General features: G+C 45.0%; 1 protein-coding gene across 5 annotated transcripts in view; it reads left to right on the forward strand.

Annotated features, from left to right (window-relative positions):
- LOC118312273 (microtubule-associated tumor suppressor 1 homolog) overlaps positions 1 to 26,726 on the forward strand; it is a 61,006-nt gene that overhangs the window by 22,384 nt on the left and 11,896 nt on the right. For 3 of the 5 annotated variants that reach the window (XM_035636731.2, XM_035636730.2, XM_035636732.2), the window contains exons 3-10: positions 64 to 522; positions 2,695 to 2,914; positions 8,538 to 8,759; positions 11,037 to 11,249; positions 12,761 to 12,928; positions 22,873 to 22,914; positions 25,052 to 25,170; positions 25,495 to 25,845. In XM_035636731.2, coding sequence (XP_035492624.2) covers positions 64 to 522; positions 2,695 to 2,914; positions 8,538 to 8,759; positions 11,037 to 11,249; positions 12,761 to 12,928; positions 22,873 to 22,914; positions 25,052 to 25,170; positions 25,495 to 25,845 — 1,794 coding nt within the window. The remainder of the gene's footprint in view (positions 1 to 63; positions 523 to 2,694; positions 2,915 to 8,537; positions 8,760 to 11,036; positions 11,250 to 12,760; positions 12,929 to 22,872; positions 22,915 to 25,051; positions 25,171 to 25,494; positions 25,846 to 26,726) is intronic. The other 2 variants (XM_035636733.2, XM_035636734.2) reach the window with 2 other exon arrangements.

Raw genomic sequence — 26,726 nt, forward strand, 5'->3', positions numbered from 1 at the left:
CAAATCTGTCAGGTTTTGCACATATGTCCTATCGCTAACAATTGATATTTCTCTTCTTCTCAGCAGAGCAAATCTGCTCTAGCCAATGGAAAGAAAGCTGCCCCTAGGAGGGAGGAAGCTCAGATTGGGGATGGGGGTAAAAGTCAAAGGTCACCTGCAGATCCAGTTAAAGTGGTCGTTGTGCTGAAGCCCATCAGAGGAAAAAGCAATAACCTCAAAACCAACCACAAGGCAGCAGCAGCCTGTGACTCTGCCGAGCCGGACAAGAGGAGCGTAGCTGTCAGTCGAGCGCTCTCTGCATCGACCGGCTCTTTGGGATCTGAAGTGGTTGAGGAAGGACCTGTGGACACTCCCGGGCAGGCTGTCCAGGAAGTGCCTTATCAACAGGGGACAGCCGAGAGTGCGGAGGCAACACATCCGAGTGAAGATGTCGGTGAAGAGTCTGTGGACGAGCCAATGGCGGGTACGGGGGACGTCATGATGACAGAGGCCGCTGCAGAGAAACCAAGGATTCATAGCAGGGTGAGCATATATTCAAGTGTATTTAAAGTGAGCCTCCCTGCCTCAGGCCCGTGTGCTCAGTAACAGCTGACATACAGTATCTTCATTTCAAATGCCAACGAGAATCCAGGAACACTTCTGGCTTCAGATGCAAGTTATGCAACATAGCCATTAGGATATAGATGTGTGTTGCCAGTCAGCCTGTGCGAGTGTAGAGTAACACACACACACACACACACACACACACACACACACACACACTCATACACACACGCACTGGTTTTTTTTTTATATGAGCTCTGGTTGTAGCAAACCTTTTTAGTTGTATTCCTAATTTCTATGTTTGTGGCAAAAATGGCAGCCATGCCATATGCTCAGACGGGGCATTTTCGTAGTTTAACATGTTTAATCATTGAGTATTTTTAATTAAGTTTAATGATCTGATGCTGCAAGGTGTGTTGTTGTGGATTAGTATATTTTGCAACACTGCTCTGTCAGTAATGTACAGTGTGTTTTAAACGAGGGAGTGGTACGTGTACACTGTGTGCGCCGACTCTGGTATGTGGTTTTTAAAGATCCACTGAGTCGGTGACAGGTTTAAAACCTGCCCAAGCGTTTTTCTCTCATAGGCAGCCTCATGGTTTGGTCTCTGCACAGGGTGTGTTTTAGAACAGGTCAGATGTGCTTGCACACAAATACACAAACAGTAAACTTTATAATATGTATGGTTTCTTCTGTGCATCTGCCCACTTAAAAGTCAGTGACCATCAGGAGAACGGGGACTTTTCGCGTTGGGCCGTGAGTCTAGTTGTGGATATATGAAAACTACAGGAGTAAAATCATCATAGAATCTGAAATGTAATTGTGTAAATAATAGATTATAACTTTAGCAAATATAATGTCATCTATCATGCGTGTGCATGTATTTTGTTCCCATGTATTATTCCATCATAGCAAGAACATGAAGTAAACACATGTACATTCACTAAGTTCGACGCAGGTTGTATGTAATGTTGTGTCTGGAGATGGATTGTGTTTTTTTATTCTCCCACTGCTACCTTGTTCAAAACTGTGAGGTAGAGGACAGGAAACTATCTGTTGTGGATTTATCAGTTCCTGAAACTTTGACCTCGTTCGACTTGAATCCGTCACTTGTGCACTCCCTGCATATCCCATCGTTGATGACTTAATGACATTATAGTGCCTCAGTATGTGATGTGGCATGCGTTGAGATGTCTGGGTGGTTAGATTTGATTTTCTCATCACCTACTTTAACTTCATCTACTTAACGGTTGTTCAAAGAAACAGTGTTGCACGTTTGCATTAATACACCCTGTATCATTTCATATCACAAAAACATAACATCAGTTAGGCACAGCTGAGCGGCCGGCTACTGCATCACCATGTGATTTAGTGTTAACGTGGTGTGCTACAATTATTCATGGGTTAGCCTTCTTGGCTCGGCTGTAAAATGGAGAAGGCTGAAAGATAGTGACGAAGCTCTGCCTGCTGCTGCTGCTCTCTCTCCGTCTGTGGGTGCAGAGGTGGTGAGAGTGAGTGTGACGCTGCAACAGGCTTTTTTTGAATGAAAACACATCAGGGATTTGATATTTAATATGTCCCCAGCCGAGTTTACGTAAGAGTGGATTTGTGAACAGCTTTTTTTTTTCTCACTTCCCCAACTCCTTGACTGCTCTGATCGCACAAATGGCTGAGCAATGAGATGACTCTTTCTCCTCTGAAAAGACTGAGACATATGCCAGACCCTCATCCACAAACTCACTCCATGTGTGCCGGTGTTTATAGAGGGGGGTTAGGGGTGGGGGTGGGTGAAGACAGAGAGAAAGAAGAGGAAAAAAAAACCTGGCTTGGTGAGAGCTGGGATTCTCAGGGGGAATGTAGAACACAATAGCAAACTTTTTTTTGTACCTCTCTGGTGGTTGCAGCACACTCCCAAATTTTCCTCCTCCCTCTCTTTCCTTCTCTCTCTCTCCTTTCCTCCCCCTCTGTCTTAACACACACACACTCTCTCGCTCACTCCTCCCCTCTGCTCCCTCACTGCCTTCCTCCCTTCCCTCCGTTCCCATTTCTGACTCTGAGCGGGGAATGGCTAACACCATGGTCTCGGTGCGCAGCTCCGAGCTGGGGCCCCTCGCCTGGGACACCGTCACTAAACGTCAGCTCTTCCTACAGAAAGTCTCCTCCAAGCTTGGGCCCAATGCCAGGCAGCTGGGCAAAGGCACCAGGGGGGATAAGGCCTCCGGACCGGCTCCACCTCCAGGCTCAGGGGCCGGACATCCAGGACAGGGGAGCCCCGGGCACAGGCAAGCCCAGATTGAAGGCTCCATGTTAGGAGAAGTTGGACACTGTGGATCTCCAACAAGAGTGAGGCAGAGCCAAAGTCAGAGCCAGGGTGAGTTAACATGTTGTTTGTCTGCATGTGGAGACACAAACACTGTTTCAGCACCGACCCACTCTTAATGAAAGCTGAAGTGTAAACACACCACAGCACGCTGCACATGGACTGTACGTCTGCTCTGCTCCACAAAACACTTCATCGCTTCTCTCAGCATGTAGAGATAAGCGTGTGTGTGCGTGTGTGATGGAAGAAAAACTCTGCTTTGTCTCTGCAGCAGACTCAGGAAATGAGCGGCCTGACACTGCAGAGCTGCAAGTTAAAATGCCTTCCACATTCCACTACACCACTCACATGCACTTACATACATACACACACTTACGCATACACACCGTGTTTTGCATGCCCTAGCATACACACACTGTCCACACTTAGTCACATACACTGAGCAAGCCGCTGCAGGTATTTACTGTTACTATCTGTCTGTCTGTCTGTCTGTCTGTCTGTCTCTGTGTGTGTGTGTGTGTGTGTGTGTGTGTGTGTGTGTGTGTGTGTGTGTGTGTGTGTGTGTGTGTGTGTGTGTGTGTGTGTGTGTGTGTGTGTGTGTGTGTGTGTGTGTGTGTGTGTGTGTGTGTGTGTGTGTGTGTGTGTGTGTGTGCCCTTGTTTTGATGTATTTGTTAGGGCAAAAAACTGAGAGCCCACTATACACATTTAAATTACTTTTTTTCTGAGTTAAGACTTGGTTTAGGGTTAGGGGTGGAATAGGTTGAGGTTAGGGTTAGGTGTTCAGTTGTGATGGTAACGGTTATGGTGAGGGGCTTGCGAATGCATTGCATAAAGGATAGGTCCCCACAAATAGAGTAAGACGCGTGTCTGTGTGTGCGTAAAACCAGATCTTGCTCCTTGTAAAAGTCACATTGGACAAATGGACAAAACCTCATTTGTCCTCTTTGCTGATACGCAGGAAAAAATGGACGTGCCCCCCTCCCCCTGACCTCACACTGAGATCGCCATCAATGGACTCCTTTGACTGTGTCTCTCCATTGGGCAATTTTGAATTTGGTCCTGACTTGATTACTTCATTACAAATCTTTCCCATTACAGGCCTTCCCCAACCTCTTCATGTGTCCAGTGTTTTCATCTGTGCTCAAATGTGATGGGCCGGTGTAAATGGTTTAATCCGCCTCTAAGATCAAATACACTTTCCTGAATGATGGTGAGCTGAGCGGTCAACACTTTACCGAGACATCGGTTTAGGGGTCAGGTCAACACGTGGCGTGTATTGTCTTCCCGACTTCACCGTTTAACAGCAAAGCAGCATCTGCACATCTCATCATTCCACATTTTAAATGCACACAGCAGCATTTGCTCGTCTTTCCCGTTTGCTGTGCTGATTTATGCATCGACTCTCGAGTTAAAGTCTGGGTTTGGTTATGTCACTCTACCATTTGCGGCGCATGCAAAGGCACAACACCCACTATGCTGCGGACAACATCCTCGGTGCAGATAGCAGAAGGCTGCTCTCCTCGGAGCTGGACAAACGTTTGCCGAGAGGGACTGACGCCTGAGGAAGACGCCTAAATGCGTTTGTTGCCACAAGTTCTTAAACCACATATTATGATCCGCAAGTGTGTGACTGGTTATCTTGCTGAACGCAAGGGAATGCAACACAATCCGTGGCTTCTTCTGAAGACATGACAGAAGAACTAATCACTCTGTTTTTGTATTCACTGCTATAAAATGTGTTAGCCCATGTCCGTGTATGTCTGACATTACTACTGACCAAGAGTGGTCAGTTTTTCCAATGAGCCATTATTTGCCCCTCATGCCAGTTCACTGTGAAAGTCAAGTCTTGTCACGCATTTATAACATTTATACTCCATGCTGTCGTAAAAAAATATAACCCAGAAGAAAAACAATAAGCAAACGTTGTTGTGGATTTACAGGGTGTGAATTTGTTAGTTGCTCCTCCGCTGATTGTTTGGACTCAGACGGTAGTTTAGAGTTTGGTTTTGGATCTATGGTTAGGGTTAGGTCAAAGACAGGGATTACAAAAAACACTGAAGTCACTGAAATAACCAGATTGGTGTTCGTCGATGGGTTGTTGATTACACAGCGCATGTGTGTGTTTTTGTGTGTCAATCCTGAGCACGAGGCAGATCTACAGCGAGCCAACTCTTTGCTAACATTGATTTCTTAGGTAACCGAATCCAGCTGCTCTCTCCTCCTGGCATTTCATCAGAACCGAAACCAAATGATGCCAGATGTTTCCTGCTGGCTTCAGTCGTAGTACGAGTTTTACCGCTGATCTACCTTCACCACTGTATGTGTGTTTTACTACCTTTGTGGGGTCTGAAAACTGGGAGCCCACTATACTTGTGGCATCAAACTGCTTTGCTGGGACCAAAAATGCTGGAACCTACAAGTTTAATCATCTGTTTTCTAGTTAGCACTTGGGTTAGATAGAATTAGGTTACGTTAGGGGGGTAGGGTAAGAGTTCGGGTTTGTAATGAATCCGATCAGTGGCAGGTACCCACAGAGATAGCTGTACAAGGGTGTGTGTGTGTGTGTGTGTGTGTGTGTGTGTGTGTGTGTGTGTGTGTGTGTGTGTGTGTGTGTGTGTGTGTGTGTGTGTGTGTGTGTGTGTGTGTGTGTGTGTGTGTGTGTGTGTGTGTGTGTGTGTGTGTGTGTGTGTGTGTGTGTGTGTGTGTGTGAACATGAGGTAATGTAATTGCGGCGAACATGTGTAAACTTCACCCCCCACCCCTCTCTCTTTCTCTCCCTCCCTCCGCCTCCTCATTGCCATGCTCGACTCATGTTTGTAGAAGCGTGAGTTATAGTCGGTGAAAGTTTGAATGGAACTTTATTGATCTCTGTGGATGCATGTGGCTTTTTTGCAGCGTGCAACGCCAAATGTTGCACAGCAGCAGACTTGCAATACAAAAGACAGCAGCGTGTTGTCGGTTGTAAAGAGAAAATACCAAACAGTTTTAAGAACAAACGCATGAACTGTAAAGAATTGACAGCACATACAGGACATGCACACATCCACGAGAGTAAATTCTGTGCAAATTATTTAGGGGGAAATGAGTCTGTAACAGGGAGAAGTGGGAAAACTTTGATGTGTAGTGTGTTGTAGTGGAGATTCATGCACATGCCTCATTTGCAAGAGCTGTGATTTAGGGTCCTGTCACTGCCAAAGACTGCTCAAGTCCCATTTGTGATTGTATACGGTCTATATTTAGTCTACACCTCAACCTGTGATGTGTCACAGTATCTGTTTGATTGGGTTTGTCCCAAAAACTTGACTGGTCACTGAATATTATAATATCAGTCAAAAGGTTTTCAGGTTTACCCATTTACCCCCGAGTGAAATGTGAAGACACCAGAAACTCAGCGGTTCGCTGTCTTCAATCCGTCCGTTGATGACCCATCGGGTAGCAGTGACGTGGGACACGTCTTACAGCTGTTTTTCTGTTGCTGTGTTGTGTGAGAGGAAAGTGTTGACACAAATTACAACCATTCCTATAGGGCACGAGTATTGGGGATTAGAATGGGTTGCTGCTTTTGTGAAGCGCAGAGAGAGTTTTGAGCAGGCTCCGTTGAAATCCACAGCTCAACCAACAGACTTGAGTCTTGCCCATGGAACGAGGCAATGCACTCTCTGCCTGTCCTTGCCGCGGTGGACAAATGGGAGCAGGAGGAAGGACAGGAAGGAAGCATGTGACGCTGATAAATCACCTTAGTTGATCAGAAAGGATATGTAGTTCAGATGGACGCAGAGGCAACAATAATGGACTGTCACATTGTTATAATTTGACGTCTAATTTTTTTCCCATCCTGGCAGCCGTTGTAAACCACAAGAAGCTGTCTCCGTGTGCACTTTTTGAAATTATATGACACTGTCTCACAGCCATTGCCTCCACTACGACCACATGGTCACCATGGAAGAGGCCATTTACAACCCCTTAGGCTCCACCCACAATCTGATGCCTCATTTAAAGGCCAGAGAAATAACACTGTATAGCACCCTGCCCACCCACGGCAGCCGCCCTGATGTAGTGAGGACAAGTAGGGCTGTCTGGACCTCCGTGCTCAGCTGGAGATCAGGCTGCATATCCTTCATGTCTTTTTTAATTTTTTTTTAATTTTAAATCCTTGTGGTGTGAAGTGGAGGAAGTCATGGCCTCGCGAGAATTTATATTGCTTTGGGTCTGAGGAAAGAATGCGTGATTCAGTCCACAAAAATTATGAGTTCGTCATGTTGTATTTTCACATTTCCATAACTATAGAGCTGCGCCATTCTCTGCTGCGACATCACGCTGAGCAAAATCCTAAAATAAATCCTCTTCCATCCGCTGGAAACCAGTAAAAGAGCCACCAAGTCATTTGTGAGGACCATGTTAAGAAATTCCGTTTTTTTGTTTGTATCTCAACCACTAAAACCAAAAGGCTTTTGGCACCAAGACTAAAGTGAGAGTGCTTTTAAAAAATAAAGGCAGACATAGTTTTCATTTACCAGTTATGTATTTGTATTTCATACAAAGTGCAGTAAACAGAAACAAAAAACAAAATCAGTATTTGGTGCGACCACCGTTTGCCTTTGGAACAGCTCAAGTTCCAAGCCTCTTCGAGAATTTGTCACAGTTCCTCTGTCTCAGTAGCCGACACTCAGTACACACTTCTGAGACAATTCTGGGCCCCGTTTTAGTTTGAAAACTCATAGCCACAGAGGTCCCGGTGTTGCTGTTAAGAAATACCTGTCGTCATGTTGCCTTTGCTTGTTTAGACGGAACCAAACGCCCCGTTATTCTTTTTGGAATAACGGGGCGTGAAGTGTGACACAACAGTGTGGGCATCACTTTTTACGCTCTGTGACGAACTCTGCCGAACAACAACGAGTATTTCATTTTCTGAACCTGAGCTCTGGTGGATGTTCTGTCAGTTTCGTATGGGAAATGGGAAAACCATAAGCTTACAAAAGCGCTATTTTCGTCAAAAGAAGCCTTCAGTGAGTTTTAAGAAAGCACCTCACTGACTGTGGGATGAATGGATGGTTCGCTGAATGCTGACTCTGCATAGCCTTGGTTATGGTGGTTCAACGTGTTATTTTCTGCACGTCAACCACGTGTAGATCTGTATGTATCTGTAAATGTAAAAGGCAGATTTTTCTTCTCCAGTTTGAAGTAAGGTGAAGAGTTTGTATGATTGAGAAATTATGAGGGCTGTGAGATAATCTACAATAAATATTACCAAGGAAGCTAAAAGCACATCCGTTACAGCTACAGGTCACTTGTATGTTCTCTGGACAAAGAGAGAGTTTTCTGTGGCAGGGTTTGGTAAGACTGAAACTGTGCGTTGGAGCTAACTGTCAACAATATGTGGCATGAATACCCACCTGTTTTACATTGTGACTTTCAGCTCCCAAAAACATATACATACAGTGTATCATAAGCTATTAAAGGTTCAACTTTGATAGAATTTGCAGTTACAGTATAGAACAATACTTAAGTTCATGCCTGGTGACTGAAGTCTCACATGCGTACTTGCTTTTGGTGTATTGAGGTTTTACAGTGGAGCTTTTTTTTGTTGTTGTACTCCATCCGATCTGTTTGTTTTTATGAGATCAAATACTTAAAATAATACAATTATTGTATTTTATTTTCTCTCTCTCCCAGGTATCCCCAAACCCCGCACCAGCATAGAGCGAGGTTCTGCCTTGAATTCCCTGGTTACTGCGAGCGCCATCTTCAAGCCAACAGCCAATCAGCAGCCTGCGGTGGGGTCGGCCGTGCGACCCGCTGTACCCGCGGCGTCAAAACTTCCTGTCAAGGGATTACCCACAAGTCTAGGTTCTCTGTCAGTGGGAAGCCACGAGAACAATGGAGCCACTGGCAAAGGTGTGATCTTTGGTGTGGTTTCCCTCACACTGCTGACTTAACTTCCCTCTCTCTTCCACTGCTGGTGTAGAGTCTGTCTCCGTCGTAGACACACACAATCACAAACACAGACACACACACACACACAAACACTCATATACACCATATACAGTCAGCTGATAAGTGTGCAGACATTCCTGAAGGTTCCTGTACAAAGAAAGTATGTGGTCAGTACCTCTCTTGCTTTGTTATACACTGCTGATCACCCCAGGGAATCAGTGTGTGTGTATGTAGGAAAGAGGGTGTGTGCGTTTGTGTGCACAGAAATATCTCCTCCTCTGTGGAGGGGCACATCAGGTCAGGAGTCTCAGATTAACTCCGAAGATCTCTGTCTGACTTTCTTTTCCCTGTTTCTTTTTAAAAAAGATATGGGGTAATCGAGCAAAGTGGTTTGGACTGAGCGGCAAAACACTGTTCCAGACCTGCAACGAGGGGCGTTCATGCTCATGTACACGTCAAGGGAAAGGGGGGAGATGAGGGGGAAAGAGGGCGGTGAGGGCGAAAGATGGGGAATATGGCACATGTTTACACACAGTGCCAATTTAGGGATTTTGAGGAGAAGGAGAAGGAGCAGTCTGTCCTTACGTCACTCCTGCACTGTGTTGAGATGACTGCAGATGACAGACTAGGCTAGATGATGGAACGGACACTGTAAAGTGACTTATGTCTGAATGTTGACTTTCTTATATTGGACTGGTTTGCTTGTGATCTGGGTAAATGACAGTATTTGTGACCTCTCAGTCGGCTCATCTCTGTTCACTCCCGCAGAAAGTAACATGGCGTTTTAATGGGAAATTGTAAAAAAGAAAATCGACTGTTCTGAAATGTTAAAACTCCTCTGTGGAACGGATCTCCACACATTTTCTCATTCCTGCTTTACTAGTTATAGGCTCTACAAAAACATCTCAGAAAAAACAATCCCCCACAAAAACAACTCGGACTCAGAGACTGAGGAAAAAACAAACAGTAACTGGGCCTTATAGAGATTATTTAACACTTATATGGAAATTTCTAAACAGTTCTGCAGTAAGATGTTGTGAAAACTGGGACTGGGGGGTAATGGTTTTCTCTCCTCAGTCATACAGTAACGCACATCACAAGGTTGTTATGGCAACCATATTACGTTTGAGAATCGCTTGTTGCCATGGTAATATTTAAAATCCTTATTAAGGATGCTCCTCTCTCGCATCAGAGAGGAGCATCGTTGTGGACAGCCTACACACAGTTACACTTCTCTCATTTTGCAAACACACAAGTGATGAATCTGTGATTCCACATAAGATGTATCAAATAATTTTAGTGTCCTGTGGTTTGTTTTGTTTTTTTATGGAAAATGGAACATGTTGAAGTAAATTATATTTCCTCTGCAGCTGTGCTGGTGTTTAAACTTCAGAGCTCGTGTTTGGCCGTCTGCTCTCCACAGACCTCATCTACTCTGGCTCCTGCAGTGCCACATGGACATTGTTGTTGCTCTTCTACAAGTCTGGATCAGTGTTGTTAAAAATAATCTCGCGACTCAGCCCAGACCACAAAAACAGAACTCACTTTTACTCATTACAGCTGTTTGTTTAGACAAAATATGCTTCAGTGTAAAACCACATGGACGGCAGCCTCAACGCATTCACACCTCCTACTTTTATCTGGTTGATCTGTCCTGATAAAACCAGGTCGGGTACAACAAGTGATCTGGAGGTGTCAACAAGATGATGGGAACATAGTGTATTCTTACACACAGGAATTAACTTACTCCTTCCTTTAGATAAAATGTAGTTTCTGTCCTTGTTCTGCTTGATTCACATTCGGGGGGACACAAATATTAGGGGACAGATGTGATGGTATCCACCAAGGAAAATGCTGACATTGCCCTGAAATCTCTGATTAACTGATGTCTTAGGTTTTTTCTTGAAACAAATGCGATGCGGTAAACCTGACACCTCAACATCACACACACACACACACACACACTTTCCTTTTGGGCTTATCATTGCTGAGTGTATGTGGTGTTTTTTAGGGCTTGTATTTCACAAAATGTATTTTGTAAAGATCTTACTGGGAGGCTGGTGGGAAAAGTTACGGGAAATATCCGGAAGAACAATTTCCGTAACCAGAAAATGTTTCTTACACATACCGCCCCCTCTGGAAAAGTTCAGGAAAATTTCCGGACTTCGGTGCATGTCTGAAAGCGGCTTGTAGTAAAATGCTTACTACATCTCTTCTCCTGAATCTTCTTTCCTTCAGCTCCTCCTGCACCAACAGGGACCATGCCAGATGAGCGGCCCAGCAGAAGCATGTGTCCCCTGGGCAGCCAGACCCCGGCAAAGCCCCCCAGCTCTGGCACAACGGCCACCCCTGGCACCAGTACTCCCGGTGATACAGTCAGCACTGCTGCTCCGAAGCCTCTCGTCATGAGGACCAGAGCTATGTCTCTGCAGGCCAGGACCACAGCTACAGGCGAGTATATGTGTAACCTCAGTCCTTTAAAATAGCTGATTCTGGTGCTTATATTTTATTTACACTTTGATTAGAAAAACTGCATAATGCCAAACTGGACCAGATCCGATTGTGAACCTGTATCAAATCACAAAATGTAATTTAAGACTGATTCCAAGATCCAAAGTTTACACATCCAAAGGCAAAGGTAGTTTGTGTGGATCATTGACAAAAGGGTCATCCGAGTTTCAGTATAATTGGCATTCGGTTCGCCGTATGTTCAATGACCATCAGATGGGTTTTTATGGCTGGGTAGTTTGTGTCAAAGTGTTTCCTTAATAGTTTGTTAGTGCAGATTATGTTTCACAATTCATCACCGGACTCGATGTGTGTCTGTGTGAGTTAAACTGAGGGGAAAAAAAGTGTGTAACAAAGGACGACTGCCCTAAATACTGGTTTTGGTTTCCACATGAACCTGTCGGCAGGATTTACTCCCTGCCATCATGGGCAGGTTTGTTGATGCCACACGGCTGCTGTTTATCGTATAAAAAGCTAGTTTACCAGAAAAAGTGGGCAAAAGGGAAATGTCTAATTCAGTGAAATTACATCCTTGAGCTCCAGCTGTACTCTCCACGAATAAACAGCTCAACCAAAGTAGCGAAGGCCTTTAATAGAGTAGCAGTGTAGTTTTACCTTTAAAACCTTTTTATCACTTGTTTTTAACATTTTAATGAATGCAGTGAAAATGAGTGAAAACATCAGTGTAAACTGTGGAGAATAACTTTTGTTGTTTAGTTTTTTCCCCTATGGCTTCTTTAAATCTTACTTTTAACTGAGCTAATCTTACACACGTAATGTAAAACCTTTGTTTAGTTTTAATACTAATAAACTTTTAAAATAATGCTCCATCACGTTTTCACTATCAGGGTTTGTGTGAAGGTTGGTACTAGGTTGTAGACGTGAGCTACCTATCCTTTTCATCTCGGTGTGTGTAGGAGACAGACTCTTGAGACTTTTGTTGAGGTGTGAACGAGTGTGCAACTCAACCTCCGCCTATAAAACGGACCGGACGGCAAGTCGTCTTCATGGCGCTGTTTCCTTTTTGCGCTGGAGGAGAGCGACGGACAGCTGTTGCTGCATTGTGTGTGTGTGTGTGTGTGTGCGTGCTGTCTGGGTCAGAGGCTGATTATTACGTGTGATCCTATTACACAGGGAACAGGGAGAACAGGGAGAACAGAGAGCGACGCAGCGGAGTGTAACAGAAATGGTGACTCCAGCTGAGTGGCAGGCTGTGAAACATTGCAGATTAAATAACAATAGAGGGGAGGTGAATAAAAAAAAAACTGGCTTCTCTGACATCTAACCATCTGTGACGCTGCAGTGTGGACACCAAACTCAGTGTTCACAACTCTAGCCACCTTAACAGAGGCTGAGCATCATCTGTCGGCCCCCAAGTGGAGAGACGCAAAAAAAAAAACCCCGGTGGGGAAGTTTTGCGATGGGTTTTGACTTCTTCTGCGTCCTCCCCACAGGTCTGAAGGCCCCGGCAGCCACCAACCACATCACAGGCAAGATGACAGCTGCGAGTCAGACAGCAGCGAAGGCGGCTCCCTCTGCCAGTCAGGGCTTGACGAAGCAGGCCTCCCAGTATCCCTTGCAAAGAAGTGGCTCGGCGAGACTGAGTCGACTGAACAGTGCAGGTAAGCAAGTGTGAGAGGCCGTGCGTGCGCGCGTGCGTGGGTGCAACTTGAATGATGTTGACGTTAACTCAACGTAAACTGTCGCCTCATCGCATCTGGAATGCAAAAAGTGCTCATCTGTGCCAAACCAGGGAGTTGCTGTTACCTTTTGTTCATGTGATCTCAGCAGTGATTTTTTTACAGGGTTCCAGGTGATGTTTCGCTTCAAAAGCCAGCGTCGGTGTTTGTGGGTGACGAAACCGCTTTAAACATAACCGAGTGTTTCCAAAGCTTAAGGGAGGAAAAAGCTTCTGAAACATTCAGACGATTGCGTCGGATCTGATCAGTGACTATTTAGAAACAGTTCAGCTGAAACAGGTTCACCATGAATCTTCGGCAGTGGATTACTTCAATTTTACCAGTTTTGAAATTATTGTTGTTGACAGAGGGCATTTTGGAGATCTCTCTTCAACACTTCATAAATCAGACACACTGTCCAACAGCCATGAAGAAGATCAATGTCTGCATTGTTTTTTGATATTATAACAAACTGTTCTGTTAAAACCTTTAGTATATAGACAGGAATAAATTGTAAAGTTAGGTGCATGTTGGTGCCACTGAAGGGGAGATTTCTGACTCAGAGTGTGAGAAAGAAACTCAGTTTGAGGAAAACTAATGAGGAGGGGAACAGTGTTCTACAGTAGTGTCTCGATGATGTTGCTCTTTAAAAGCCAGCCCCTGTAGTTTGTGTTGCTAAAATCTTTAAATATGACTGAGGATTTCCAAAGCTTAAGTGAGGAAAAGCTTCAGAAACATTCAGACGCTTGTGTTGAATCTGATCATTGACTGTGAAAACAGTTCAGGTGAAAAGGCTTTTCATAGATGAGGAAAACGACAAGCTGCGTAGTTCGTGTAGTTTGTCTGGTGTGATCTGCTGCAAACAATCTGAAACTGTGCAGTCCGTCCATTAACAGCTTCTCCTCATGACACACTTGCACGCTCTTTCTCTCTCTCACACACACGTTGTTCCTTTACTGTCCACTGGAACCACATATAATCATGTGCAGGAATTGACCAAGTTTAACATTTGATACATTGTAATGTCTTGTCTCACCGAAGAGTCTTTTTAAAGCAGCATCAGAAATGATTTTTTTGTAGAGATTATGTTTGTTGCAGATACAGTGTATGTGCAGCAGTCACAGATGAAGCATGAACAACACTGGTCGTACTGAGCCCATCCTCTGTGACGTACTGCTGGTTGCCTCCATGCGGGGCCCTGTGAAGCAAGGGCCCGTGGTCGCAGCCTCCCCCCCATGTGGTGGCTCTGGTCTGGGGCCGGGCGCCTGGCTGCCTCCCCCCTCTGTGGCTGGTCATGGAAGTCTCTCTGGGGACTGTGGGGAGCTGCTACACACAGACATGCTGTCACTCTCGAGAGGGCTTAGCCGCCACACACAAACACACACACACACACACACACACAAACACACAGGCAGGTAGCCAGCCTACACTTTAATAAGCCCCGCAGATGCTTTTGATTCAAACACATCTCTGTAATTCACACACACACACACACACACACACACCACAGCAGCCCTCAGGCGACAGTGGTTAGCAGTGTGGCCACTCACCCGCTCTCTCGCTGGTTTTGTCTGTATTGAACATGGACTTTATTGATTCTGACAACACACACATGGCTGTGGATATACTGTCCACGAGCTGTCTTGCTCACTGAAGGGACTACTTGTGTGTCATGGCTGAGTTGGAATTTTTGTAGGCTGATTTGAAGTCCACATTTCAATTTGCATGTGCTTTACAGTGCAAATTAGTCAGTTTTACCAGGCAGGATTTTTGTGTAAAAATGGGATTTTGAACAGGTTCAGTTACGTAGAGCTGTGGTGAAGAAATATATGTCTCGGACCCACACACACACACCGTTGGAGTCAGAGTGAACACAGGATTTGTCTCCTGGAGTTCAATGGCCTCCGGCTGCCATGAGTGCAATGATGGCTGGTGCAGCTGCAAGTGACCAACTCTCTCTGTCTCTGCATGTTTGTGTTTGAGTGCTTGCTTGTGAGAAGCAAGCACTCAAACACGGCCAGAGTTTAAATTCTAAAGAACGTCTGAAATTATTATTGGAAAGTTCATTTCTTTTTCAGAATACACTCTGAGAATGAGGCAGAAGAGGCTGTTTTCAAGTGCTACTGAAGTGGCCACTTTGCCTGAGGTAGACCTTGCCCTCAAAATGAGGAATGTAAACTCTTATCATTATCATTTTTCATGTCGACTAAATCATTTCAGGCAATTGTTGCCATAAACTCAAGAATACACCAGCTCTCTCGCTCCCTCTTTCTCTATCTCTCTCTCTATCGGAGGGGTGTCTCCGGATGATTAACTTGGATGATCGGTCAAAGGTCGAGGTCAATAAAGATATGGTTTCCGTTCGATGTACCTGAAAATACTGGCAACAGTCTCTAATTGGGCAAAAATCATGAATTATGGGTGGTAAAAGACGAACGGCAGTCCAACACTGAGATAAAGAAAATCTGATAACATAGATGTTGACAAGAGAGTAAATGTGCTCAATGTGCAACGAGATTTACGGGGCAACATTAAAAGCAGCACGCAGTAAGAGACTTTTTCCCCTTGACCTTTGGCATATTTCAGCAGATGCTAAACTTGAAGTAACATAGTAAGATACACATATAGTGTGTGTGTGTGTGTGTGTGTGTGTGTGTGTGTGTGTGTGTGTGTGTGTGTGTGTGTGTGTGTGTGTGTGTGTGTGTGTGTGTGTGTGTGTGTGTGTGTGTGTGTGTGTGAAACAAAGCCGTCTTTTCACAAAACTGAATAGCATTAAAATGGCACCTGCCACTGAGAGATGAAGTGTGTGTGAGAGAGAGGAACACATGGCTCCTCCCACCCTCTTCTCGAGTGTATTTCTTCTTTATTTTTGTCTTTTCATCACATCTGACCTTCACACGAATCACCTCTTACGCTCTCTTTCATTTAAACGTAAACCGAGTGAGGGCGAGAGACCACACAAAATAATGATGGAGGGAGAGAGCGTGTGAGGAGGGAAGGAAGGAAGGGAGGGAGGGAGGGAGAGAGCAAGCGGCAGGGAGAGATTATTCAAATCCCACCCACTCCCCCTTCCCCCTCCTCCCCTGCAGCATCGCTCCCTCCTGTGTATGTGTGTGTGGATACAGGGTTCAGACCTTTAGAAACAGGAATAAAATCGAGGGAGTGTATAGATGCTTGTCTTTGCCGAGCAACTCTGCGCGTGTGTGCGCATAAATTGAGGGTTACATTTCTGCGACCGTGCACAAAAATCTTCGGTCTGGGTCAGTTGGACGGACTGCTGTGTTTGTTGTTTTTGTTGTTTTTTTTGCTTCTAACAGCAGAGACGGACTACTAATCATCACTAGCGTTGAGGATTTTCTCTCCCTCCTCCCTCACACAGACACGAGCGCTACCTCTCTCGCTTCCCTCCTCGTTCTCTCACTCCATCTTTTATCGCTGGATGATTTAACCTCCACTTGGACGACGGTGAAGCACACGGCTATTTTTGGCGGTATTTCCTTCCTTCACCTATTGGCTGTGCGGCAGAAAGCTGTTTTCTTCATGTTTTCCGTCTTTTTTGTTTTGCAGTGCCGACTCAGTGGCTTTGAATAGATGAACAACCCCTCATAGCTGCAGTGGCTTCACGGACTTACCTTTTTTTTATTGCTTCTTTTTTAATCTTTACCAAATCAAAGGTTTGCCTTTTAAACCCTTGGTTTTGTCCCTTTTTTTCTGGTGTCCACGTGGTTTTCATGAAGGTGCACGGCGGCAGCAGTCGCTAAATCTTTTCTGTTTGTCTGTACAATTTTTATTTCTGGAAATATAGAAGAAAGGAGTAACATTTTTTACTTCACAGAGAAGACAACAATTGTGGGTCTCATACCCTTATTGCATTAAAATATTTTGGGAACATCGTACCAAGGAAATAATAAACACTGGAGATTTGGATCACGAGAGGGGAAAAAAACAGGATCGGTATTTTAAGCAGCCCAGAACGGTTTGAGAGTCTAGAGAAGCAAAGAAAGTGCTGCGAGTCAAAGCTGGGACCGGTTGAGACTCCAGTCGAAGACCAAGTCTTGAAGAGTATTCGAGGACAAACAAGACGATGTTATGGTCTCCCAGACTGTCACTGTCCAACTTCCACGTGAGGCTGACGGCCAAAGGTCTCTTCAGAAACCTGCAGCTGCTGTCGGGATGCAGGAAGAACACGGTGGTCTTCCATGCAGGTCTGGATATGCCACTGTCCTCCACTCGTCTGACTATCCACCAGCGTTTCATCATTTCATCTCATCCCACTTTCCACATGAGTTTTGGGCCGACAGGTTCATCAAAATAGTGTACACAATCCTCCTCATCCATCCATCCATCCATCCATCCATCCATCCATCTATCCATCCATCTGTTTTCCCACCATCTTCTTTTTTGCCATGTGCTCCGAGGGTGCCGGAAAATCATCCGCCATAGATACACATGACCGGGGTGTGGTTTAATAGGATGCTGCCGCGTCTGAGCAAAAGGAGATAATTGTGCTTTAGACTCCTCAAACATTCCTGTGAACGTAACGTTTGCTTCTATTAGTTTTCCCTTTTGTGATTAGAAATAAATCAAATCATTTTAAATCATGTTTTCAAGCCAATGCGACATCACAACTAAGTGCACCCAAGAAAACGCCTGTTTGGGCCAAAATTCAAGAGAAGTCTTGTGTATCTATTTACCCTACCGTGATAAATTACCTTTTTTGTTTATATTGCCAACAATCACTCTTTCCCATATCACTCCATATATATTTTTAAAAACTGTCTTTCACCGCCTGATGGGCGAGGTTGCCTTTGAATAAACTGTAAGGATCTGCTTTGTTTTAGCTTAATCTTTATTCAGGGGACGACCAGCCTGACTCCAGATCAGCCACTTCACACCTCCTCCTCCTCCTCCTCTTCCCTCGGCTCCCCCTGTTTTCCTTCACGGTACTGGCAGCCATTGTTGCTCCTCTTTCTCCTCCGCTGTGGGGGCTTTCACCATTGTACAAGCCGGCTGTCACAGCCACCATGGATATGTAGGTTTACAATAGGGCCATCAGTTACTAGTGTGTGTACACACAAATTTGTGCGTGTGTGGAGGCTTTCTGCACGAGTGCTTCAGCAGTGGCGTGATGAATAACCGCGGCTGCAGGCTCAGTGATACCCACGCCCAGAGGGCCGACGACCACGTGACTCGCACACACAAAGCCAGAAATAGCCAAGGACGCATCTGGCTGTTACTTATTCAACCATTAAAAGGCGGCTCTCTATTTGCGGAAGGCTTCTGAGTCTTCCGCAACATGGCCGAGGGTCTGTGCTCACTGGTAACGGTGCCTGTTCTTGAACAGAGCAGGAGCTGTACACTACTTGAGCTCCTCCTCCGGGCATGCGAGCGACGATCAGTGGGACAGAGAGGATGTCACTGGGAATAACTCGCTCGGCCTCGGCGCGCCGACAAGACACAATGTTTGCATTGTGTCAGCACGGAATCAACTGTTAGTGTGCTCATTGTTGGTGTCGCTTTGGCTGCAGCGTTAGTTCTGTACAGTGGCATGCGGTGACTTTTTACACAGAAGGCAAGCAGAGCTGCAGGCCTTCCCTCCCGAGAAATCACAATATCAACGTTTGATTCAGCTGCACATTGCCCCGTGGGTTTTGTACATATATGAAAATATGAAAAACCGAGGTGGTTTAAGAAAGAATCTAGTCTCTACACACCAGGTTGTCTTATAATCGTGAGGTGGACCAGTGCCTCCGAGGACGGTGTTACTGAAGTGAGGCAGAGCTGAGTGAATGACACTGAAACTTACACTCCTGTTGTCATAGCTACAGTGTATTAGACAGCAGGCGCTGATGGTGGACCAGAAAATATGAGTGAGCAGTGAGACTACGGCGTCTTGGGTCTTGAAGCACAATTATCTGTAGCAGTCTGCACAAGGTGCAACATCCTCTGTCAGAGGGAAAACTAGGGGGGGGAAAACGGGGGAGAAAAACGCAGAAACCAGAGGGAGCGCCAGTATTGTTTTTATCGTTTGTGCGCTGAATGTCAGAGAGTTCAGATCTGGGGGAAAAAATCCACCCGAGAGTTGAGCACATTTATGCATTTTGCTTTGTTTACCAGGAGCAGTGAAGCTGATGTCCCCAATTTTAACTTAAACAGCCTCACGTGGGTTTTGACTTGTGCGTCTGCCAGTGACATTAGGCCACTGGGCTTTACTGTGAATTCATTTCTGTCGTGTGCCCTTGGCGGATGTGCTCACTAATTCCTTCATCTTTGACAAATCATCTTGATCCTTTTAAACTCTCTCATTTGTCTGGGGTTTTTTTGTGCAGCAGCAAATTATCTACACGTTTTGCGGTCAGTATGGGTAATCGTCCGGTTTTGCTAATATGAAAAGTCTGACTCTGTGATCCTCTGTAAACATTCAGCTCAGCCGTCACGGTGCTCCTCTCTGCGCTGGCCTCTGTTTTCCTTCCAGTCCATCTGAGCTCAGCGGCACGTGTTTGGCTGCAGTGTGCAGTCTCCCTCTGAGCTCCACAGACCCACTTCCCTGCTGCTGTTGCCCTGAAATGTAGGTTAGAGCAGGCTTTAGTCACCAAATGTACGTGCTCACACACACACACACACGCACACACGCACACACAGCAGAGACACTCGCGTGCGCTGTGCTGTGGTTCAGCTGGGGCTGGCCAATCGTGCAAGCTTTAATCTGACGTGCGGTTGCTGTTTTTTTTCCTAATGTGCTGGCAGATGAGGCCATTAGAGGCTGTATCTGCTGGACCGGAATATTCTCCCCAGGCTCAGCAGAGATGTACAGTAGATTTGGGCTGCAGTCAATCTCGAGATGTTCCTTCTCTGTGGAGATCAGGGGCAGTCATGTGCAGTTTGTCTTTTGTCCGCATCTGGAGCTGCCTCTGATCTAAAGAAAAGAAGAAAAAAAACCTCCTCTTAAGGGATAATTATTAACAGTTGTTTTGTATGTTTGCCTGAATTTAGCTTTGTGTTACGCTCAAAAACAGTGAGCGGTTTAAGTGGTCAAAATGATCTGTGCATTAATGTCATGGCAGTTGTTAAACTTCTTCTTTAATGAGGAGCAGGGTATCATTTTCATTCTGAGAACTTCTATTTTGGGACGTTTTCTGCTCACCATGCGGTTTTGACTCTTGGGTTTTTCTGTCTTGCAGCTGAAGTGGTTTGGCTCACCTATACGATGATAATTATCCTGAGCTCTCTCCTGCGGTTTTGATAGAAGTTCTACAATCCTCGACCTTATTTTCAGGACGAGTGAAGGGAACGTTCGATAATCTGCTGTCAGTCGCTACGATTTGTTCAGATAAGTCCTGCAGTGTGTCCAGGGATACGTTGAGCCCTTGATGATGAAATTGATCTATAGCATTAGCTTGACACAAACCACGGCCAGCACTAATTTGCCTCCAAGCCTGCTGTTTTCTGTTCAGATCATGGTAACTGCAGTTGGTGACATCCTGGAATCCAGGCAACAGCCCCTTATTAGTTTCTCTTCCATGATTGCTGCTTCTGAGAGAAGGTCCGCCTCTCAATTTAATGGGTTGGACAACAGGGGGAGGGAGGCGTATGACGTCAGGTGTTTGTTTGCCCTGACTTGAACCTTTTTCGCCTTCAGAGTCTTTAAAAAAAAGGCACAAACAAAAAAAAAATTCATGCCTGTAGAAAACAACTGTAAAAAAACGGCCTCAGAAAGTGCACCCTGTCCAGTCGGGCCTCTCCACTGCAGTGAGATCCAGTCTTAAGGTCACGCCAAGCCACGGGCTGCGTTTCTGTCCAACTGTCAAGACAATTCCAAGCAAACATTGCGTAGTGTTGCCAAAAATAAAATCCACCTTAGGTGTGCTTCTGTCTCGGTTAAACAATAACTAAATAAATAAATATCATTCAGCAGAATGAGTAAAAGAGTCCTATTGTTGTTATTGTTAAATGTCCCAACACACATGGCAGCAATAGCAGGTTTGACTGGGCAATAAATTATGTTGAACACTGGAAGGATGTTTTTATTATTGAAGGCTTGAGATATACCTTTTGGAATTTTTCATTATTAGTTATTATTTTAGTGAGTAAAATAATGATACCTTTTGACTGCATGAAGTATGACATGGGCTGTATGTGATGTTATGCCTCTGCCCCCGTTGACAACGGACGTGTAGCAGTTTATAATACAGAGAAACCTGCGCCACAAAAACTGCCTCGACAGTGCAGCTGTTTTAACTTCACTACATGATAATATGCATAAATTCAGTTGGATGGAAACCAGGCTGTATATCCGTGTGGCCGTCTGTCTCTGCTGTACTCAACATCTTCTTGTGGACCTGACAAAGAGCGCAGATCATGTGATCTCTCATGTGCACAGAGGGTCAAAACATCGAGCCGTCTTTCTTAAGGGTTATTGGCGGTCAGGTGGACAGAGGGACTCGCTGGTCGTTCGTTGCTAAGGGACCAAATGGTCAAATTGTGGAGATGACACACTTGCGATCACCAACATGCTCTGCACATTCATGTCCATGGCAACAACAGCCATGTGGGGGCTGAATCTCCATTATACGGACGATATGAGCTGATAGTCGATCACCGGGCCTCCTGCAGTCCGGTGACTCTGGTGTGCAGCAGGAGATGACTTGATGTGTTTGCACGTTCATTTGTGGACGGACGATTGGTGCAAGAGAAGACTGTGTCCTGGAGTGTAGCTCATCATAAACAGCACAGATCAGTGCACGTTTATTTGCAGATCTTCCTGTCGTCATGTGCGATTCCCAGAGCGTTTATCTGCAGCTGCATGGCGAGGGAGAGCGACGAAAATGCCCTCTCTGTGGTAGTCTTTTCGAAACGTAAAAAGAAAATAGAATTCATGTTTTTTTTAATAGGTTTTGGGTCAGAGTTTAATGGTGTATAAATTATCTCAAATTTGTCCCGATGTTGGAAATCATTTTTGTAGTTTTTCTGCCCATTTATCATTGTTTCTTTAAAAAAAAAATTTAAAAATTTGTCCTGCAAACACACACAGAGAGAGTAAGTTCTGTCTCTGCTGGCTCTGTTTACGGAGGATTTGTGTCTCCGCGTTTACTGAGGGAGCTCATGGACCCGCAACACTTCTTAATCTAATTAAGACCCGATGTCGAATCTACATCAGGAAGTTTTGACACTGTAAATCTTTTAATAGCTATAATTTGCGTTGTTAGGCTGCAGCCCAAAAATATACCAGCGAGTCATCGACACATGCAACAGTTTTGGTGTCGTCCCCATCACGCAACGTGGCAAACTGCCAAAAGCTCTGAGCGTTGATCACATGTACACAAACGCTTCCGAGCGAGGGAGCTTTTTCTGGAAGCTCCGTCAACTTGGCATGAAATCATTATGGAAATAACAATATTTGAAATCGTCACATGTTGAACACAACACCATTGTTTAATTGAGAAGACAAAGCCCCCACTTCCCCCCTACATCTGACCTTTTCTGTTCCTCTGCTCCCACCTCCTGCTGCCCAATATAAAGCTGGCAGTCCTGCTGAGTGATCATTAGAATGGTTCAAATAAGATGGCTGACATGATGGATGTATATATGTACTGCATCTCATTACCATGAATAATTGAAACCACTGAAACTATAGACTGATGAGAGTCTAAATTTTTTTGTGTTTTTTTAAACCTTCCTGGTATTGAGGCACTGAGTGGCTGAAAATAGAGCCAGCCTTAAACATGTAGCCTCCTATTAATTCATACAACGATTCCCTATAAGTGCTATGGAGGTCGTCATCTTATTGTGAACTGATGGACACTCTCATGCCCTGCAGGAGTCGTCTTTTCTGTCTGCTTTACTTTTGACATGTGACTTGCATGCTAACAGTGTTGTCTCTCTCCCAGTCTGGGCTCAGCAGCTCTGTATGACTGACTGGCTGACTCCAGGTATAAAACCATCATCACCTGCACACACACGCACGCACACACACAACATATTATTAGAGTGTGGCTTATATATCGGCTGGCCAATTAATATCTATCTACTGTATAGTGATGTTTATTTTCTTAATTCAGGTTTTATATATTTGGTTGTGTTTGTGTTTATGATAAAGTTTAAAATGTTGAGCCGCAATAAAGTTTCTCCATCATAAAGGTTTGATACTCCCTAATATCAATATCAGCATCAGCGCCCAAAAATCCATATCAGTGGGGCTCTAATACACATGACTGCTTGGCCAATGAGGCAGGAGTGAAGAAGAGCTCGGTGAATTTATGTAACATGTTCCCACCTCCTCGTCTCCTTCGTGGTTTCACACCCACCAACATTTTCCTGAATCTAGACTGATCAGAGCCCATTCTGTTCTGCTGTGACTCTTATTGAGATGGTAAACATGCATCAGATCTGAATATTAATCAGGCTAAACTGAAAATCCTGTTGTTTTATAGAAGTAAATGTTTAGCTGCAGTGTCAACAGAGCGACAGCTGAGGATGACTCGCGAATTAAAAGTGATTTCACAGCTTTTATTTGAGCAGTTGCTCTTCTCCTAATCGCACAGCAGCCCAGTCCAGTTCAACAAGGTTGAGTCTCTCTCGTTTCTTACCCGTGTGCCCCGACCTCAGCTGTGGCTGATCGAACACACTCATTGGTACAAAAACACCATGTTCTGCTTGGTGGCTGCCAGTAGGTGGCAGTATCTGGCAGTGAGTCATTGCCAGCTTCAGGGCCGTGTTTACCAGGCCCAACGGGGCACCAGCACTAACTGACAGAGCACCAACCCATTTGAATTTTTGTCGAGGTTGAATTAGATTTTAAATGCAAATTGAAATTTGTAGCTGCAGAAATGGTTCATGCAATGTTGGGTTGTTGTTTTTTGGTAATGCACATACTTAATATGGATGAAACTTGACTTGCTGCACCAAATAATTAGAGAGAGAGAGAGAGAGATTTGATTTTTAAAACACAATGTTTATTAAGATTCACCAGAGAACATCACGGTCCTCTACAAATGAAATGAGAAAAAAACACACACAACAAAATAACAGAAAAACAGAATGAATCAGAGAGAGAGAGGGAGAGAGAGACAGGGAGGGAGGGAGAGAGGGAGAGAGGGAGGGAGGGAGAGAGAGAGAGAGAGATTTGATTTTTAAAAAACAATGTTTATTAAGATTTACCAGAGAACATCGCGGTCCTCTACAAATGAAATGAAAAAAAACACAACAACACAAAACAAAAAAATAACTGAAAAAACTAAAAGAATAAATCAGGTCATAAAAACAGAGTCAAAGATAAGCTCTCCCTCCTTCACTGAACACACAGCCGTGGTGGACACCACTGGTTTAAAAACTCTTGTATGTCGTTCATCAGAGAGTGGAACCTGAAATCCACTCTCACTCTGGCTCTCACCAGAGACACGTACATGTGTGTCAGCTCGTGTCCGGACACATTTCCTATCTTGTCTTTCCTGCTTTTATAAATCGACAGTTTGGCCTGACCAACCACAAACTTCAGCAACTGCCACTTTTAAGCATCTTGTTGTCTGTAGCCAGCACCAAAAATAAAAACAGTCTCTGTAAACACTTCCCCATAGTCGAAAAACAGAGTTTTTAAAATGTTGAAAAGACTACATGGACTAGATGAAGTGGAAGACAGTAGAGCAGAGGAGGAGGCAGAGGGGAAAGATGTGTGTTGCCTTTCTCTAATTGCTTTGTCTCTGGTAATGCACTCCTTAATGCACACCAGGACCCAATACACACACACACACACTGGCCACCATTACCACGCAATCCCATGATGCATCTGTCTCTGCCTTGAACAGTCAATAGGGCGTATTCTCGTTTACCAGATGAGAGCGAATGTGTGAGACGAGGCGCGTGTTGGATGTTTTGGTGGTCGAGCCCAGACGCCATACTGGCCAACACTGTGTGTGTGTGTGCGTGCGTGTGTGTTCACATCCCTTCCTCTGTTTTCTCAATTTTTTTTATGCACGTTGCTTGAAAGATCTGTTAATGGGCTGAGTGAGGACACCATGTTGAACGTTGCACCTGCCGCACACACACTAAGAGGTCGTCGTTCTCTTGCAGTGGACAAGAACAAACCCCGGGAGGCTCCGGCAAGACCCGCAAACACCCACAGCAGCTCGCAGGCAGCAGCACCCGCCCGAGGAAACGGCCAGAACCAGCTGCAGCCTCCGCCTGACCTGGTACGCACTCAGTTTGTTTTCTTTCTTTTTTTTCAGCTTTTAAGATGCAACTTGAGCTCAGTATTTAAATCTGAATAATAACAAATCAGTATATGATCACTCGGTTGATCATGTGTATTCGTCCACAACATCCTGTCTTCGTCTGTAGTCTTTCTGCTCAGAGTTTCTCTTGGTGCTCAGGCATTTTTAAGCAGGTTACACAGGCACAGAGAAACAAAAAGCAAATGTGTTCTATTTTTCTTTATCTCTCTCTTTTTTTTTATTGTACAATCATCTTTCTCTGAGTCTATCTGGTCTTCTGATATTTATCTCTATTGACTTTAGGTACCAGACGTGGTGAAGGCGAACTCTCCCGCAACGCCGGCCCTCCCGGTGCTCGTCGCCGAAGTCACCAACACTGGGTCAGGCACCACCGGAGCCTCCGGACTCGGGTTCAAAGCGAGAACCGCGTCACGGTCCAGCCCCAAAGCCGGATCCCGCGTACAGAATGCATCCAAACCCGGTGTGGCCCGGGTCGCCGCGGTCGACGGGACGACGGTCACGGCTAAACAGAACCAGAGCAAAGAGCAGGCGGAGAAGAAGAACCAGGCCATCAACCAGCTGAGGAAGCTGCTCGTTCAGGGGAACAAGAGAGTGGAGGCTCTGGCTACAGTCATCCAGCATCTCTTCACTGAGGTACTCGGCTTGTTTCTCTCTTCACCAAACTGTGAAAATACTTAATGCACACGCTGTAGAGTGAACGCTTTTTTTTTTACTGTAGGGGAAAAAAAATGTTTTGCACATTATATATTGACCTCAACATGAAATAAATGCAGTGCGATGTTTAGCTGTGTGACAGTCATTCAGTGCTGCTGTTGGCGATGATGTGTTTTTGAAGAACTTCTTCTGTTTCTGAAGCGGTTGTAAGGACGACCAAGCAGGGATCAGCCCAAGCTGCTCACTTTGCATGTTTACAACAAATGGCACCGAGCTCTGCTTTATTTTTGTACCAAAATAGAACAAGTGGGTTTCTTAGTCTTTGCAGATTGCCGGCAATGAGAACAGTTTGAATGCTGTGAGACTTTGGTGAAGAGACAATAGTGGCTGCCTAAGTTGACCGTCTCCATTTCTTTTCTGATATGCTGTTATGTGTCGGTCTTTATCCATTATTTCCGCCGTCACTCGTCAAGAACGTGGCACCAACATGCTTGTTTGATGTTGTACGATTTTAGCCTTACCACATAAAGGGCCTTGAGATAATGTGTATTGTGATTTGGTGCCATACAGACAAAAATGTCTGTAGTCATAAACAATATAACTGTTCATGGTATAAACAGTGTGACTACAGTGTTTCAGTTAATGGGGATGGGTCCATTTTTCCTGCTGTAGCACCACATCACTTTAAACCCTTGAACTGGATGTGTTTGTACACGTAAACACGACATGCAGGTTAGTGCAGGGGGTAAATGAGGGTTGGGGGGGTAGATCTGTTATCTGCACACCATCGTTTCCCTGTGGCAAAATATAGAGCAAGGCAAAGCTCCCACAGCCTATTATTAAGACGGAGCTCAGCAGTT

This window comes from Scophthalmus maximus, chromosome 8 (genome assembly GCF_022379125.1).
Source record: "Scophthalmus maximus strain ysfricsl-2021 chromosome 8, ASM2237912v1, whole genome shotgun sequence".
Lineage (NCBI taxonomy): Eukaryota > Metazoa > Chordata > Actinopteri > Pleuronectiformes > Scophthalmidae > Scophthalmus > Scophthalmus maximus.